Raw genomic sequence first — 17700 nt, 5'->3', positions numbered from 1 at the left:
CCCGGTCCGGGAAGATCCCACATGCCACGGAGCGGCTGGGCCTGTGAGCCATGGCCACTGAGCCTGCGCGTCTGGAGCCTGTGCTCCGCAATGGGAGAGGCCACAACAGTGAGAGGCCCACGTACCGCAAAAAAAAATAAAATAATACACTTCAGAAATAATTAAGGAACTTGAAATAATACTGTAGAACAGAGCCAACAACCAGGCCATTAATGGAAAAAGTTAAGATCTATAAAGTGACATGCAGGAGGGGCCTAAAATGTAGTATATAGTCCAATATCAATTGTAAAGGAATATTATGGAGGGATATGCTCACAGTGGAGGGGAAAAGGAAGGATATCACACAACTGAAGACATTTTTATGTCTCTGGATCTTTGATTTGCTCTTTCCCTAGCCTGAAATCCTACTGTTCCACCTTATGAAAGTCTTAACCTTACAGAGTGAGTTAAAATCCTATTTAATTATAGCTTCCCAATCAAAATTAACCCCATTATTGTTCCTATCATAATTAATCATTCTATGACACTGGCTTACATTGAGATGTTATAAGTAAGAGGGTAAGAAGATTGTACAAGACATATTTTAGCATGTCTACCTACACATATCACCTTTTAAGGAAACTTTCCAATGCCAGGCCATGTTGAAGGGACAAAATTAGGTGACCATATTTTATATTACGTAACCCAGGCACCCTCCCCATCTCAGTTTTGAAAAGTTGGCAGGGCTTCTAGACAAAAAGAGTAATTATTCTTCTATACCAGCAATACTAAGAATAAAAGAAATGTTACCCACTCCCAGTATTTATTGACAAACACTAAAACAGTCTAGGAATTAACCAAGAAAAAATGCCTATGATTTTTAAAGAGCTTATTTTAAAAACTGTTACAAAGAACACGAGAGACCTCAATGAGTAAAGAAACAACATGTTCATAATGGAATAATTTAATATTATTAAGATTTAATTATCTACAAATTATATATTTAATGCAATTCCAACTAAAATTCTAGCATTTTGATAAACTCATTCTAAAACTGTTATAGAAGAATGAAGATCCATAAAGAGCTTAAAAATGTGAAAAGAATGAAGATTGGAGATTCACTCTACCAAATATATTTAAGATATACTACAAAGCCATAAGAGTAAAAAAATGTGAAACTGATTTAAGAACAGACTACATCACATATATATGGGAACTTGGTTTGATAAATGCTTTCTTTGATAAATCATTGAAGAAAATAATTTTTTTGTGAATGACATTGGAAAAACTGACCCACTATTTAGAGAAAGTTGGGTTCATATCACTTAGTATATATAAAGTGAACTCCACGAGGACAGACGACTCAAATGGGAAAGGTTAAAGTCTAAAATCATAGAAAAAAAATATAGGAGACTCTAAGACCTTAGGTGAGGAATGATTTCTTAAGCAAATTCCCAAAAAAGAAAACACAAGGCCAAAACAAACCAATGGATATCATTACATTAAAATTAAGGTTTTCATAAACAACAAGATCCTACTGTATAGCACAGGGAACTATATTCAATATCCTGTGATACACCATAATGCAAAAGAATATGAAAAACTATATATATATATATGTAAAACTGAATCACTTTGCTGTATAGTAGAAATTAACAGAGCATTGTAAATCAACAACAACAAAATAAGGGTTTGCTGTTCAACTATGGACACTAAAGACAGAGTTAACAGATGAGAAAAGTAGGAGATATTTAAAATGATATAAACAGACTAGGGGTTAAAATCTATAATAAATGATGAACTCCTGAAATCCAAAAAGAAAAGACATGACGCCCAATAGAAAAACTGGACAAGATAGACTAGGTACATGCCATTCTATCTCTCCTGTTGAAGACAGCTGTAAAATGAACATAATGCATGGGCAACTACCTGAGGACTCTGAAAAATGAAAAGTGGCAGGAGGAAGAAGACACGAATTTGAAGTATCACTGAACCAGTGGTGAGTTTACCATTATTTTCCTCTCTGGCAGCCCCCCAAGTTTGGTTTCAACACGGCCCAAAACCTGGAAGTTTTGGGCTGTGTTGAAACCCAGCTCTAGCTCTAGTGCAAGGAAATACATTATGGTATCTAGAAAAGAGTTTCTCAGTTTTAACACTATTAATTCGGGTCAGATAATTCTTTGTTGGAGTGCTACTGTTCTGTACACTGTAGGATACTTATCAGAATCCTGGCTTCTACCCACTAGATGCTTGTAGCATCCCCCCAACCGCCCAGCTGTAACAACCAAAGAAGTCTCCAGATACTGCCAAATGTGCCCTGGGGGACAAAATCACCACCACCACAACCCCCAATGAGAACTACTGCCCTCGAGCAACCACTAAAAAAACTGATAGTTGAAATGACAATAAATTAAAAACAATACTAAAAAATGTCCAAATAACCCAGAAGAATGCAAAAAAGAGGAAAAATAGGAAGGAAAAATAGAGTGAACAGTTAACAATAAGATTGTAGGTCTAAATCTAAATTTTATGCTGTCTACAGAAAATGTACTTCAAATATGATAAACGTAGGTTAAAAGTAAAAGGATGGAGAAAGACATACCATACAAACACTAATCAAAAGAAAGCTGGAGTGGCTTTATGTTAATATCAGAGAAAGTAGACTTCCAGAGCAAAGAGGATTCCCAGGGATAAAGAGGAACATTATGGAAAAATAAAAAGTATATATGCCAAAAAATGTAACAATCCTAGATACTTAGCTACTTAACAGCAAACCTTCAAAATACATGAAAGGAGAAAAAGACAAATCCACAATTGTAGCTGGAGACTTCAACTCTCCTCTTACAATAGAACTAGTAGAGCAAAAAATCAGTAAGAATATAGAAAAACTGAACAATCTATCAAATGGATCTCACTGACATTAACAGAAAACTCCAAGAACAGCAGAATCCACATTCTTTTCATAGGCACGTGGGTTAAAAACCTTTACAAAGTTAAGGACTTCCCTGGTGGCACAGTGGTTAAGAATCTGCCTGCCAATTCAGGGGACATGGGTTCAAGCTCTGGTCCTGGAAGATCCCACATGCCACGGAACAACTAAGCCAATGCGCCACAACTACTGAGCCTGTGTGCCGCAACTACTGAAGCCCACGCACCTAGAGCCCATGCTCCACAACAAGAGAAGCCACCGCAATGAGAAACCCACGCACCACAACAAAGAGCAGCCCCCACTCGCCACAACTAGAGAAAGCCCGCGTGCAGCAACGAAGACCCAATGCTGGGGGGGACCTTGAAGATGGCGGAAGAGTAAGACGCGGAGATCACCTTCCTCCCCACAGATACAGCAGAAATACATCTACACGTGGAACAACTCCTACAGAACACCTACTGAAGCCTGGCAGAAGACCTCAGACCTCCCAAAAGGCAAGAAACTCCCCATGTACCTGGGTAGGGCAAAAGAAAAAACGAAAAAACAGAGACAAAAGAATAGGGACGGCACCTGCACCAGTGGGAGGGAGCTGTGAAGGAGGAAAAGTTTCCACACACTAGGAAGCCCCTTCACGGGTGGAGACTGCGGGAGGCGGAAGGGGGAGCTTCGAAGCCGCGGAGGAGTGCACAGCAACGGGTGCGGAGGGCAAAGCGGGAAGATTCCCGCACAGAGGATCGGTGCCGACCGGCACTCACCAGCCCGAGAGGCTTGTCTGCTCACCCGCCGGGGTGGACGGGGCTGCGAGGCTCGGGTTTCGGACGGAGCGCAGGGAGAGGACTGGGGTTGGCGGCTTGAACATAGCCTGAAGGGGTTAGTGCACCACGGCTAGCCGGGAGGGAGTTCGGGAAAAGTCTGCACCTGCCGAAGAGGCAAGAGACTTTTTCTTCCCTCTTTGTTTCCTGGTGCGCGAGGAGAGATTAAGAGCGCGGCTTAAAGGAACTCCAGAGACGGGCGCGAGCAGCGGCTAAAAGTGCGAACCCCAGAGACGGGCGCGAGGTGTGGCTAAAAGCGCGGACCCCAGAGACGGGCGCGAGGCGCGGCTAAAAGCGCGGACCCCAGAGACGGGCGGGAGACGCTAAGGCTGCTGCTGCCGCCACCAAGGGGCCTCTGTGCGAGTACAGGTCACTCTCCACACCCCTCTTCCGCGGAGCCTGTGCAGCCCGCCACTGCCAGGTTCCCGCGATCCAGGGACAACTTCCCTGGGAGAATGCACGGCGGGCCTCAGGCTGGTGCAACGTCACGCCGGCCTCTGCCACCGCAGGCCCGCCCCGCACTCCGTGCCCCTCCCTCCCCCCCGCCCCCGGCCTGAGTGCGCCAGAGCCCCAGAATCAGCGGCTCCTTTAACCCCGTCCTGTCTGAGCAAAAAACAGACGCCCTCCAGCGACCTACACGCAGAGGCAGGGCCAAATCCAAAGCTGAGCCCCGGTGAGCTGTGAGAACAAAGAAGAGGGAACAAAGAACAAAGAAAGGGAAATCTCTCCCAGCAGCCTCAGAAGCAGCGGATTAAAGCTCCACAATCAACTTGATGTACCCTGCAGCTGTGGAATACATGAATAGACAACCAATCATCCCAAATTAAGGAGGTGGACTTTAGGATCAAGATCTATGATTTTTTCCCCCTTTTCCTCTTTTTGTGAATGTGTATGTGTATGCTTCTGTGTGAGATCTTGTCTGTATAGTCTTGCTTCCACCATTTGTCCTTGGGTTCTATCCGTCCATGGTTTTTTTTAAATTTTTTTCTTAATAATTAATTTTAATAACTTTACTATACTTTACCTTCATTCTTTCTTTCTTTCCTTCCTTCCTTTCTTCCCTCCTTTAGATAACGAATCATCCCAAATTGAGGAGGTGGTCTCTGAGAGCAAGATTTATGATTTTTCCCCCTTTACCTCTTTTTGTGAGGGTGTATGTGTATGCTTCTGTGTAAGATTTTGTCTGTATAGCTTTGCTTCCAACATTTGCCCTAAGGTTCTATCCGTCCCTTTTTTTCTAAATATTTTTTAATTCAATAACTTTATTATACTTTATTTTATTTCTACTGTTTCTTCTTTCTTTTTTCCTTCTTTCCCTCCTTCCTTCCTTCCTCCCTCCCTCCCTCCTTTCTTTCCTTCTTGCCTTCTTTCTTTCTTCCTTCCTTCCCTCCTTTCCTTCTTTCTTTCCTCATACTTCTACTAATTCTCTCTACTTTATCTCCCTTTTATTCTGAGCCGTGTGAATGAAAGGCTCTTGGTCCTCCAGCCAGGAGTCAGGGCTCTGCCTCTGAGGTAGGAGAGCCAACTTCAGGACACTGGTCAACAAGAGACCTCCCAGCTCCACATAATATCAAATGGCGAAAATCTCCCAGAGACCTCCATCTTAACACCAGCACCCAGCTTCACTCAACGACCAGCAAGTCATAGTGCTGGACAACCTATGCCAAACAACTAGCAAAACAGGAACACAACCCCACCCATTAGCAGAGAGCCTGCCTAAAATCATAATAAGGCCACAGACACCCCAAAACACACCACCAGACGTGAACCTGCCCACTAGAGAGACAAGATCCAGCCTCATCCACCACAACACAGGCACTAGTCCCCTCCACCAGGAAGCCTACACAACCCACTGAACCAACCTTAGCCACTGGGGACAGACACCAAAAACAGCGGGAACTACGAACCTGCAGCCTGCAAAAAGGAGACCCCAAACACAGTAAGATAAGCAAAATGAGAAGACAGAAAAACACACAGCAGATAAAGGAGCAAGATAAAAATGCCCCAGACCTAACAAATGAAGAGGAAATAGGCAGTCTACCTGAAAAAGAATTCAGAATAATGATAGTAAGGATGATCCAAAATCTTGGAAACAGAATGGACAAAATGCAAGAAACCGTTAACAAGGACCTAGAAGAACTAAAGATGAAACAAGCAATGATGAACAACACAATAAATGAAATTAAAAGTACTCTAGATGGGATCAAGAGCAGAATAACTGAGGCAGAAGAACGGATAAGTGACCTGGAAGATAAAACAGTGGAAATAACTACTGCAGAGCAGAATAAAGAAAAAAGAATGAAAAGAACTGAGGACAGTCTCAGAGACCTCTGGGACAACATTAAACGCACCAACATTCGAATTATAGGGGTTCCAGAAGAAGAAGAGAAAAAGAAAGGGACTGAGAAAATATTTGAAGAGATTATAGTTGAAAACTTCCCTAATATGGGAAAGGAAATAGTTAATCAAGTCCAGGAAGCACAGAGAGTCCCATACAGGATAAATACAAGGAGCAATACGCCAAGACACATATTAATCAAACTGTCATTAATTAAATACAAAGAAAGCATATTAAAAGCAGCAAGGGAAAAACAACAAACAACACACAAGGGAATCCCCATAAGGTTAACAGCTGATCTCTCAGCAGAAACCCTACAAGCCAGAAGGGAGTGGCAGGACATACTGAAAGTGATGAAGGAGAAAAACCTGCAACCAAGACTACTCTACCCAGCAAGGATCTCATTCAGATTTGATGGAGAAATTAAAACCTTTACAGACAAGCAGAAGCTGAGAGAGTTCAGCACCACCAAACCAGCTTTACAACAAATGCTAAAGGAACTTCTCTAGACAAGAAACACAAAAGAAGGAAAAGACCTATAATAACAAACCCAAAACAATTTAGAAAATGGGAATAGAAACATACATATCGATAATTACCTTAAATGTAAATGGACTAAATGCTCCTACCAAAAGACACAGATTGGCTGAATGGATTCAAAAACAAGACCCATATATATGTTGTCTACAAGAGACCCACTTCAGACCTAGAGACACATACAGACTGAAAGTAAGGGGATGGAAAAAGATATTCCATGCAAATGGAAACCAAAGAAAGCTGGAGTAGCAATTCTCATATCAGACAAAATAGACTTTAAAATAAGGACTATTAAAAGAGACAAAGAAGGACACTACATAATGATCAAGGGATCGATCCAAGAAGAAGATATAACAATTGTAAATATTTATGCACCCAACATACACCCATGGACAGATCATCCAAAATGAAAATAAATAAGGAAACACAAGCTTTAAATGATACATTAAACAAGATGGACTTAATTGATACTTATAGGACACTCCATCCAAAAACAACAGAATACACATTTTTCTCAAGTGCTCATGGAACATTCTCCAGGATAGATCATATCTTGGGTCACAAATCAAGCCTTGGTAAATTTAAGAAAATTGAAATTGTATCAAGTATCTTTTCTGACCACAACGCCGTGAGACTAGATATCAATTACAGGAAAAGATCTGTAAAAAATACAAACACATGGAGGCTAAACAATACACTACTTAATAACGAAGTGATCACTGAAGAAATCAAAGAGGAAATAAAAAAATACCTAGAAACAAATGACAATGGAGACACAATGACCCAAAACCTATGGGATGCAGCAAAAGCAGTTCTAAGGGGGAAGTTTATAGCAATACAAGCCCACCTTAAGAAGCAGGAAACATCTCGAATAAACAACCTAACCTTGCACCTAAAACAATTAGAGAAAGAAGAAGAAAAAAGCCCCAAAGTTAGCAGAAGGAAAGAAATCATAAAAATCAGATCAGAAATAAATGAAAAAGAAATGAAGGAAACAATAGCAAAGATAAATAAAACTAAAAGCTGGTCCTTTGAGAAGATAAACAAAATTGATAAACCATTAGCCAGACTCATCAAGAAAAAAAGGGAGAAGACTCAAATCAATAGAGTTAGAAATGAAAAAGAAGTAACAACTGACACTGCAGAAATACAAAAGATCATGAGAGATTACTACAAGCAACTCTATGCCAATAAAATGGACAATCTGGAAGAAATGGACAAATTCTTAGAAATGCACAACCTGCCAAGACTGAATCAGGAAGAAATAGAAAATATGAACAGACCAATCACAAGCACTGAAATTGAAACTGTAATTAAAAATCTTCCAACAAACAAAAGCCCAGGACCAGATGGCTTCTCAGGCAAATTCTATCAAACATTTAGAGAAGAGCTAACACCTATCCTTCTCAAACTCTTCCAAAATATAGCAGAGGGAGGAACACTCCCAAATTCCTTCTACGAGGCCACCATCACCTTGATACCAAAACCAGACAAGGATGTCACAAAGAAAGAAAACTACAGGCCAATATCACTGATGCACATAGATGCAAAAATCCTGAACAAAATACTAGCAAACAGAATCCAACAGCACATTAAAAGGATCATACACCATGATCAAGTGGGGTTTATTCCAGGAATGCAAGGATTCTTCAATATACGCAAATCTATCAATGTGATAAACCATATTAACAAATTGAAGGAGAAAAACCATATGATCATCTCAATAGATGCAGAGAAAGCTTTTGACAAAATTCAACACCCATTTATGATAAAAAACCTGCAGAAAGTAGGCACAGAGGGAACGTTCCTCAACATAATAAAGGCCATATTTGACAAGTCCACAGCAAACATCATCCTCAATGGTGAAAAACTGAAAGCATTTTCACTAAGATCAGGAACAAGACAAGGCTGCCTACTCTCACCACTATTATTCAACATAGTTTTGGAAGTTTTAGCCACAGCAATCAGAGAAGAAAAGGAAATAAAAGGAATCCAAATCGGAAAAGAAGAAGTAAAGCTGTCACTGTTTGCAGATGACATGATACTATACATAGAGAATCCTAAAGATGCTACCAGAAAACTACTAGAGCTAATCAATGAATTTGGTAAAGTAGCAGGATACAAAATTAATGCACAGAAATCTCTGGCATTCCTATACACTAATGATGAAAAATCTGAAAGTGAAATCAAGAAAACACTCCCATTTACCACTGCAACAAAAAGAATAAAATATCTAGGAATAAACCTACCTAAGGAGACAAAAGACCTGTATGCAGAAAATTATAAGACACTGATGAAAGAAATTAAAGATGATACAAATAGATGGAGAGATATACCATGTTCTTGGATTGGAAGAATCAACATTGTGAAAATGACTCTACTACCCAAAGCAATCTATAGATTCAATGCAATCCCTATCAAACTACCACTGGTATTTTTCACAGAACTAGAACAAAAAATCTCGCAATTTGTATGGAAACACAAAAGACCCCGAACAGCCAAAGCAATCTTGAGAACGAAAAAAGGAGCTGGAGGAATCAGGCTCCCTGACTTCAGACTATACTGCAAAGCTACAGTAATCAAGACAGTATGGTACTGGCACAAAAACAGAAAGATAGATCAATGGAACATGATAGAAAGCCCAGAGATAAACCCACGCACATATGGACACCTTATCTTTGATAAAGGTGGCAGGAATGTACAGTGGAGAAAGGACAGCCTCTTCAATAAGTGGTGCTGGGAAAACTGGACAGGTACATGTAAAAGTATGAGATTAGATCACTCCCTAACACCATACACAAAAATAAGCTCAAAATGGATTAAAGACCTAAATGTAAGGCCAGAAACTATTAACTCTTAGAGGAAAACATAGGCAGAACACTCTATGACATAAATCACAGCAAGATCCTTTCTGACCCACCTCCTAGAGTAATGGAAATAAAAACAAAAATAAACAAATGGGACCTAATGAAACTTCAAAGCTTTTGCACAGCAAAGGGAGCCATAAGGAAGACCACAAGACAACCCTCAGAATGGGAGAAAATATTTGCAAATGAAGCAACTGACAAAGGATTAATCTCAAAATTTACAAGCAGCTCAATAACAAAAAAACAAACAACCCAATCCAAAAATGGGCAGAAGACCTAAATAGACATTTCTCCAAAGAAGATATACAGACTGCCAACAAACACATGAAAGAATGCTCAACATCATTAATCATTAGAGAAATGCAAATCAAAACTACAATGAGATATCATCTCACACCAGTCAGAATGGCCATCATCAAAAAATCTAGAAACAATAAATGCTGGAGAGGGTGTGGAGAAAAGGGAACACTCTTGCACTGCTGGTGGGAATGTGAATTGGTTCAGCCACTATGGAGAACAGTATGGAGGTTCCTTAAAAAACTACAAATAGAACTATCATATGACCCAGCAATCCCTCTACTGGGCATATACCCTGAGAAAACCGTAATTCAAAAACAGTCATGTACCAAAATGTTCATTGCAGCTCTATTTACAATAGCCCGGAGATGGAAACAACCTAAGTGCCCATCATCGGATGAATGGATAAAGAAGATGTGGCACATATATACAATGGAATATTACTCAGCCATAAAAAGAAACGAAATTGAGCTATTTGTAATGAGGTGGATAGACCTAGAGTCTGTCATACAGAGTGAAGTAAGTCAGAAAGAAAAAGACAAATACCGTATGCTAACACATATATATGGAATTTAAGAAAAAAAAATGTCATGAAGAACCTAGGGGTAAGACAGGAATAAAGACGCAGATCTACTGGAGAACGGACTTGAGGATATGGGGAGGGGAAAGGGTGAGCTGTGACAGGGCGAGAGAGAATCATGGACATATACACACTAACAAACGTAGTAAGGTAGATAGCTAGTGGGAAGCAGCCGCATGGCACAGGGATATTGGCTCAGTGCTGTGTGACAGCCTGGAGGGGTGGGATAGGGAGGGTGGGAGGGAGGGAGACGCAAGAGGGAAGACATATGGGAACATATGTATATGTGTAACTGATTCACTTTGTTATAAAGCAGAAACTAACACACCATTGTAAAGCAATTATACCCCAATAAAGATGTTAAAAAAAAAAAAAAGACCCCATGCAGCCAAAATAAATAAATAAATAAATTTATTTTTTAAAAAAACCTTTACAAAGTTAAAAGAATTGAAATCATACAAAGTTCTCTGACCATAACAGAATTAGACTAGAAAACAACAGAGTAACAGAAAAATCTCCAGACACTTGAATATGAAACAAGTCTAAATAATCCATTAGTCAAAAAAATCCAATAGTCAAATAGAACACTCAAGGGAAAAGAAAATATTTTTAATGAATCAAAGATGACAAATAGAACATTATGAAAATTTGGGGAATTCAGGTAAAGCAGCGCTTAGAAGGCAATTAATAGCATCAAATGCCTTTATCAGAAGTCTCAATAACCTAAGCTGCTACCTTAAGAAACTAGAAAAAAGAAGAGAAAAACCCAAAGCAAACAGAATAAAGGAAATGGTTATGAGCAAAAATTTATGAAACTGTAAACAGAAAATCAGAAGAAGAAAAAAATCAGCAAAACCAAGAACTTGTTCTTTGAAAAGTTCAATAAAATTGACAAACCTCTAGCAAGACTGATAAAAATAAAGAGAAATAATAGCTTCTTTGGCTTTACTTTGAAGAACTTTGGTCACACCCCATTTATAGTACTATGGACAACTCATTTAAAAAGTGATGCCAATAAATTCAGTGTATCCAGCCTAAGATACTAAGGCCTGGATGTCATGTCACATTAAAAAACTATGCTGGAATTTTTAGCCAGAGAAAATAATACTAAAAAGGAAGAATGATTATGAAGTTCAGATATCTGTAGGGCTATCATAGGAACATAGTGATTACCTACAAAACATGCCAGAGAAAACAGGTGTAAATTATAGCAAGGCAGATTCTGGATCAGTATAAGAAAGAAAACTTGTATCAATTACAGCTGACAATGAAATGGGTTGCTTCATAAAACAGTTAAGCTTTACATTACTCAAAGAGAGTCCAAATGAATATCTAATTAGGAATTCCATATAAGAGAACATGGAGGTGATGTCTAAGCACCTTTAGGCATTTGATTACAAAAGTCTACTTCATAAAATATTAAGTAGATTTAAGCATTCAATAATTTAAATTTGCTTCATTAACCTACAAATTATAATACACTATGACAACATAATCATAATTGTAGCCTTCATTTTCAAAAGTGTTTAATAAAATAATATGCATTCTCTGGCTGGAACTGAAAATAACAGTCTAATTAATCTGTTAAAGTCAACAATTCTGGGACTTCCCTGGTGGCGCAGTGATTAAGAATCCGCCTGCCGATGCAGGGGACACAGGTTCGAGCCCTGGTCCGGGAAGATACCACATGTCGTAGAGCAACTAAGTCCGTGCGCCACAGCTACTGAGCCTGCGTTCTAGAGCCCACGAGCCACAACTACTGAAGCCTGTGCACCTAGAGCCTGTGCTCCGCAACAAGAGAAGCCACCGCAATGAGAAGACCGTGCACGGCAAAGAAGAGTAGCCCCACTTGCCGCAACTAGAGAAAGCCCGCATACAGCAACAAAGACCCAATGCAGCCATAAATAAATAAATAATTAATTAAATAAATTTGTATTATATTAAAAAAGCCACAATTCCAAATTCATTGTTAAAATATATCAAATCAGGTTGACATGATTTTGGAGGCTCCATAATGAAGAAGTTATATAAAAGTATAATTGCTAATTTGCAGTATATACTGTATTATCTCCCCTAAGACAGAACAGTAACTAAAACACATGGTAAAAAGAAAGGTCTGTAACCCCTATACTACTCCTAGGGCCAGAGAATGAAGATAGATTCTTACATCTAATCTGGTCTGATGCTGCTTAGTCATCTGATCTTGAACCTTCAGTCTTCGAAGAAGTTCTTTGAAACCCACCATTGGTACAGGAATTAACCTGAAGAAATACAAGTGGTCAATTTTCAGACCTAAACCTATTATTACAAAATACACGGTAAGGTTTTCATAATAACACTCATGTAATTTCACTATATTTCTAGGGTTCGAAGGCAGATCTATGACTATGAAATCAACAATGTTACACCACAGAGATTTCACCTAACCTCCTTATTTTACGAATGAGGAAATACAGTTTGGTCAAAAACTGCATTATTAAATGCAAATATATAATTAGGGCACTAGTACTCAGATTTTAATGTTTTCACCACACTATGCTGCTTTACTATAATCAGCATTCTTTAAAAAGCAATGAAAAGGAAAATAAACTCACCTCGAATGTAAGAATTATAGTTAACAGCTTGCATTTGTTTGCTTCCCTGGTAGTAAATATTAGTTCTTATATGAAAGCAAGATGAAGATACACTTACTTTTCAGAATCAGGGTTATCCACCTTGGCTTGTTCCCAGATAATTGGATCAACACCTACCACAAAGAAGAAATATTTTTTCTAAAAGGAACTATTTTCCATTTTTATAATATTTGTATGGGAAAAGCCCTGCTAAAGTAAGACACAAAACCTAGAAGCTGTAATGAAAAATGATTGTCAAATATGACCACAACAACAAAAAATTGTAGGATAAAGCTAAATAAAAAAGTGACTTGAAAGCAAATATCTATAACGTATAGGGTAACAGATTAACCTCCAGAATATAGAAAGAGCCCCTCTAAATCAGAAAGACAAAAAATTTAATAGAAAATGGGCAAACGACATGAATAGGTAATTCACAAAAATTATAAACATGGGACTAATAAACATACAAAAAGCTGGTCAACTTTAGTAGTAATCAGGGAAATGCAAATGAAAATATTAATTTTTTGCCATCAGAGTGGCAAAATTAAAGACTGATAATCTCCATTGTTGGCAAAAATAGAACAGAATGAGAAAACATTAGAAAAATTAAAAACATGAGGAAAAGTAACACATTCCTGTTATGAATGTAAATGGTAGAACTTCCCCTGGAGAGCCATTTGGCAGTTCTAACAATATGTTAAGTACAGTCATCCCTCTGGCATCCACAGAGAATAGGGTTCAGGCCCACCCCACTCCTTGGGGATGCTCAAGTCCCTTGTAAAAAATAGCGTAGTTTTTGCGTATAATCTACAGCTATCCTACCATACGCTTTAAATCATTTGTAGGTTACTTATAATATCGAATACAATGTAAATGCTTTGTAAATAGCTGCCAAGGCGCCGCAATTCAAATTTTGTTTTTTGGAACTTCCTAAAATCTTTTTTCTCCTATTTTGGAGCTGTGGTTAGTTGAATGTGCAAATGCAGAACCTGCAGATGTGGAACTCCCAGATACAGAGGGCTGACTGTATACATAATCTTGACTCAAAAATTTCAGTACCAGAGATTATTCTAAAAAAATACACACCTATGTGTTCTAAGACATATTTACAAGGATGTTAATTGTTGCATAGTTTATAACAGTAAAAGGTGGAAACAACCTAGAGGTTAAATTCAGTAAGGTACATCCACAGTATTCCACGCAGCTTTTAAAAAGAATAAGATTTATCTTTATGTACTGACATGGAAAATACTAAGAAATACTATAAGTAAAAAGGCAGGTTGCAGTAAATGTATAGTGCAGAATACTTTTTTCAAGGACTTAGTATACATATGCTTACATTAAAATTACAGATAAAGTATTAATAAAGTTCAATAAATTATTGATAATAGTTACTTCTATGGAAGAGAGGTAAAGATCTATCACACAGTCAATCTAGAAACTTTTATGGTGAGAACACATTCAGGTTTTACTTGAATACTTAGTTAAGAGATAAGACAAAAATGAAATACTAAGATTACATTGTCTTTGGGTAGATGGAGTATGGACTATTTTTCTTTAGTTCATCATTGCCCAAATTTCTAACAAACATACTAGCTATATAATAGAAAAAACTAAATGAATGAATACAATAAAAACATTCAAAACTATGTCCCAAATAAGCAGACACAATAAGCTGACACTGGTGTTATTAATATTAATAACCAAGCAACATCTCCCAAAATAGAGGAAGCATGTATTTCTAAATTTTTCATTTCCTCAACTCCATGACTCTGGAAACATACCAGCAGGAGGATTCTGTAAAAGCTGTTTGATCTGTGCAGGAGAAAGTTCTGTTCTAGTCATAGAAAGGGTTACACCAAGTTGCTGCAACTGTGTTTTTATATTGGTTTGTTCAAAATGGGCATATAGTGTTGTAGCTGGAACTCTTCTTGAAGTACCATTTGGAGAACGCTCAACAACATAAATGACAACTTCTGTCCTGGGGGAAAGATAACCAAGTTATAAAATATGGAGCATGTAACTCACAGCCACAAATATCAATGCAGCATGTGATTTTAGAAGGGTGTTAGCTGAATTCAGAAGCACCCTTCTAAATTAAAGGGTGCTAAATAAAGTTAAAATGACGTAGGCAAGTAAGATATTATCTATAAAAGGTATGCTTAGCTACAAAGTCCTATGTAAATGTTGTTTTTTTTTTTCCCCAGAATTGAGAAGTGCCTTGGAGATTCTGTTGAAGTTTATGGGCTGCTTCATTGCAATTTAGCCCAAAAAGTAAAATCTGATTTCAGTTATTATATCTCACTGGTAACAATAATTCTTCTAACCCAAGATATCCTAAAGCAAATGTCTTGCCACTAAGCATGATAATTATACATAGGACAAGGGAAGTTAACCATATTTATCCATAAATGAACATGTACAGTAATCAGTTAAAACATACCAATGTCTTTGTGGCCCCTAATTTGCATACAACCATAATTAAGTTTCCTCCTGTTTCTGAATAAGAAATCTAAGAAATTATTAGCATCTAATAAGAAACGCAAGATTAAGAAAAAAGCTTTTAAACAAATGCTTCTATAAATACTGAAGAATCACTAGCTGAGAAATATTTTGCTTTGAGATTTAATTTGTGCTTTAGCAACAAAAACACTGTTGATCACTCTCTTTGGATCAAGGCACAAAGAAATATATAGTATATTTAATGTATACTTACTGATCATCTGGCAATGTTTTAATGCCCTCTACATTTACAGTAAGGGTCTGGTTTCCTCCCAAAACTTTATGCAATGATTCTACCAATTGCTGTTGCTGGCTTCGAATATCTGTTTCTTTTTTGTTGAAAACTAAAACCACTAGCCCATCTTCATCTTTATTATTGGGCATACAACTATAACCTACTGCCTGTGGAATGACAAAACAAAGAATATCAAAAACACGTACAGATCTCAAATCACGTGTTTAATATTAACAGCTTAACATCTGCTAAAACAGGGAAAACAGCTTAATGTCTGGTAATGAAGGGAATATGTAATGATTCTATCCATAACTCTGTGCCCTAGGAGGTCACACAATTATAAAGAGAAACTTTCTAACCCAAGAATAACATAAACTTAGAGAGAGAAATTAAAATGTCCTCTTCCACAGAGTAACTAAATAGCTTTCTCCTCTGAAAAACTTTGATATCCATCATTGTTGGGTGTTTCCGAACACTGTGGAAACAACCCTGCATGCCATAAAAATGACTGCAAAAGTCATGGACCAAAATGTAATTTACTTTATTATATATCTGACCCATGGAATCTTAAGCGAAGTTTATATAAAGATATATAAAGAAATGTCTACCAAATAAATACTTTTAAAGTACCATAATAACACTGTCAACTTACAAATGCTATAAACAATGTCTACATTATTTTATGGTTTCATGTAATACAAAAGTTTATGAAACAGGTTAGTATTTTACATGTATTAAATAACAAACTATACCTTTCTAAAGAATTACTCTTTTAGACATAAGCCTTTTTTCTCTTTTGTCACCACTTATAATGCAATTTTTAAAAAGAATTTAAATTCACTCTGTATTAGTTCATTATGCATTTTACCATATGTATGTTAATATATCAATTAAAGAAAGAAAAAAATTAAATTGTTATATTCAACTTATGTCTACTATATACCTCTTAGTCACTACACAAGAGTATTAAAATTTCAACTATATACACTCAAAAGGTATACTTCCTTTTTGTAGAGTGATGAGATAAAGAGATATTCCCTAACAAGATGGGTTGGTCACTTTCTGTTGTTTAACCATGTTCAAGGGTCTGATCCTCAGCCTTGCAACTCCAAACACCAGCCTATGTACACATTGATTAAGTTTAAGAGACTGACATAGGCCAACAAAACTTAAAAGAGGCTGACGTATAAACTGGATTGAAATACGTTAATTTTTTACGAAAAATGCATCACCAAGTTGACCTAAATCTCACTGGCTGATAAGCAGAATCTCTGAGAAGTTAAATTCAAATGAGAAAGTTGTTTGGTAGGCATGGAATCAGAGCAAAGAAAACATACTATGATGTTGTAGTACTGGCTTTGGCAGTCAGCTATAATAGTGACAACAGTATACATACCAAGCAGAAGAGTTACTCTGATATGCTGTTTAGGGTATACTTTCCAGGGCAATATTAGATGAAAACCACTAAATTCTAGTTTTGGGGCTCCCCTTTATAGGTGCCAAGCAGACCATTTCCCCTCTGTTAACATTTTTTCCTGCTATAAATTACATTCTAGTCACACCTTCCTTCAGTCATATTCTAGTCATCTCAATCACACATATGTTAAGAAATCACTTCAATTTTATAGTTTTTGTACTTTTAAAAGGAAAGTGTTACTGTACCATGTTCAAGGAGTACTAAAAAACCAAGCAATTGTTTTCTTAGTATTATTTTAATCCAAATATCACATTTCCTCGTACACTCTTCAAGTGAAGATCAAAAGCAGTATTAATACCTTAAAACGGCAAAATGGGTTTTCCTGTGTGAATTCCACTGGTGGAATGTTACTGTTGAAATATCCTTTTCCTGTTCCCCAAAAGGCCTGTAGTTGATTCCATTTTGCCAAAATAGCATCTCTCTCATCTCCCAGTAGTGTTGGAGCAGAAAGAGCACTTGCAGTATTTATCAGTTGGTTGGACTGGGCAGGAGCTTGTGTAGGCTGGCTGAAGAGACCACCTAATGCTAAAAA

At 37.6% G+C, this 17700-nt stretch overlaps 1 protein-coding gene across 2 annotated transcripts in view; it reads right to left on the bottom strand.

Annotated features, from left to right (window-relative positions):
• Positions 1 to 17700, bottom strand: part of NUP54 (nucleoporin 54) — a 38007-nt gene that overhangs the window by 8343 nt on the left and 11964 nt on the right. For both annotated transcript variants that reach the window (XM_004280183.4, XM_049709386.1), the window contains exons 4-8: positions 17467 to 17693; positions 15671 to 15858; positions 14739 to 14935; positions 13031 to 13085; positions 12507 to 12600 (exon numbers count right to left, since the gene is read on the bottom strand). In XM_004280183.4, the coding sequence (XP_004280231.1) occupies positions 12507 to 12600; positions 13031 to 13085; positions 14739 to 14935; positions 15671 to 15858; positions 17467 to 17693 (761 nt within the window). The remainder of the gene's footprint in view (positions 1 to 12506; positions 12601 to 13030; positions 13086 to 14738; positions 14936 to 15670; positions 15859 to 17466; positions 17694 to 17700) is intronic.

The sequence above is a fragment of the Orcinus orca genome, chromosome 4 (genome assembly GCF_937001465.1).
Source record: "Orcinus orca chromosome 4, mOrcOrc1.1, whole genome shotgun sequence".
In the NCBI taxonomy this organism is placed as follows: domain Eukaryota; kingdom Metazoa; phylum Chordata; class Mammalia; order Artiodactyla; family Delphinidae; genus Orcinus; species Orcinus orca.
Note: the sequence above shows the minus strand (reverse complement) of the source record. Positions and strands in the feature narration are given on the sequence as shown.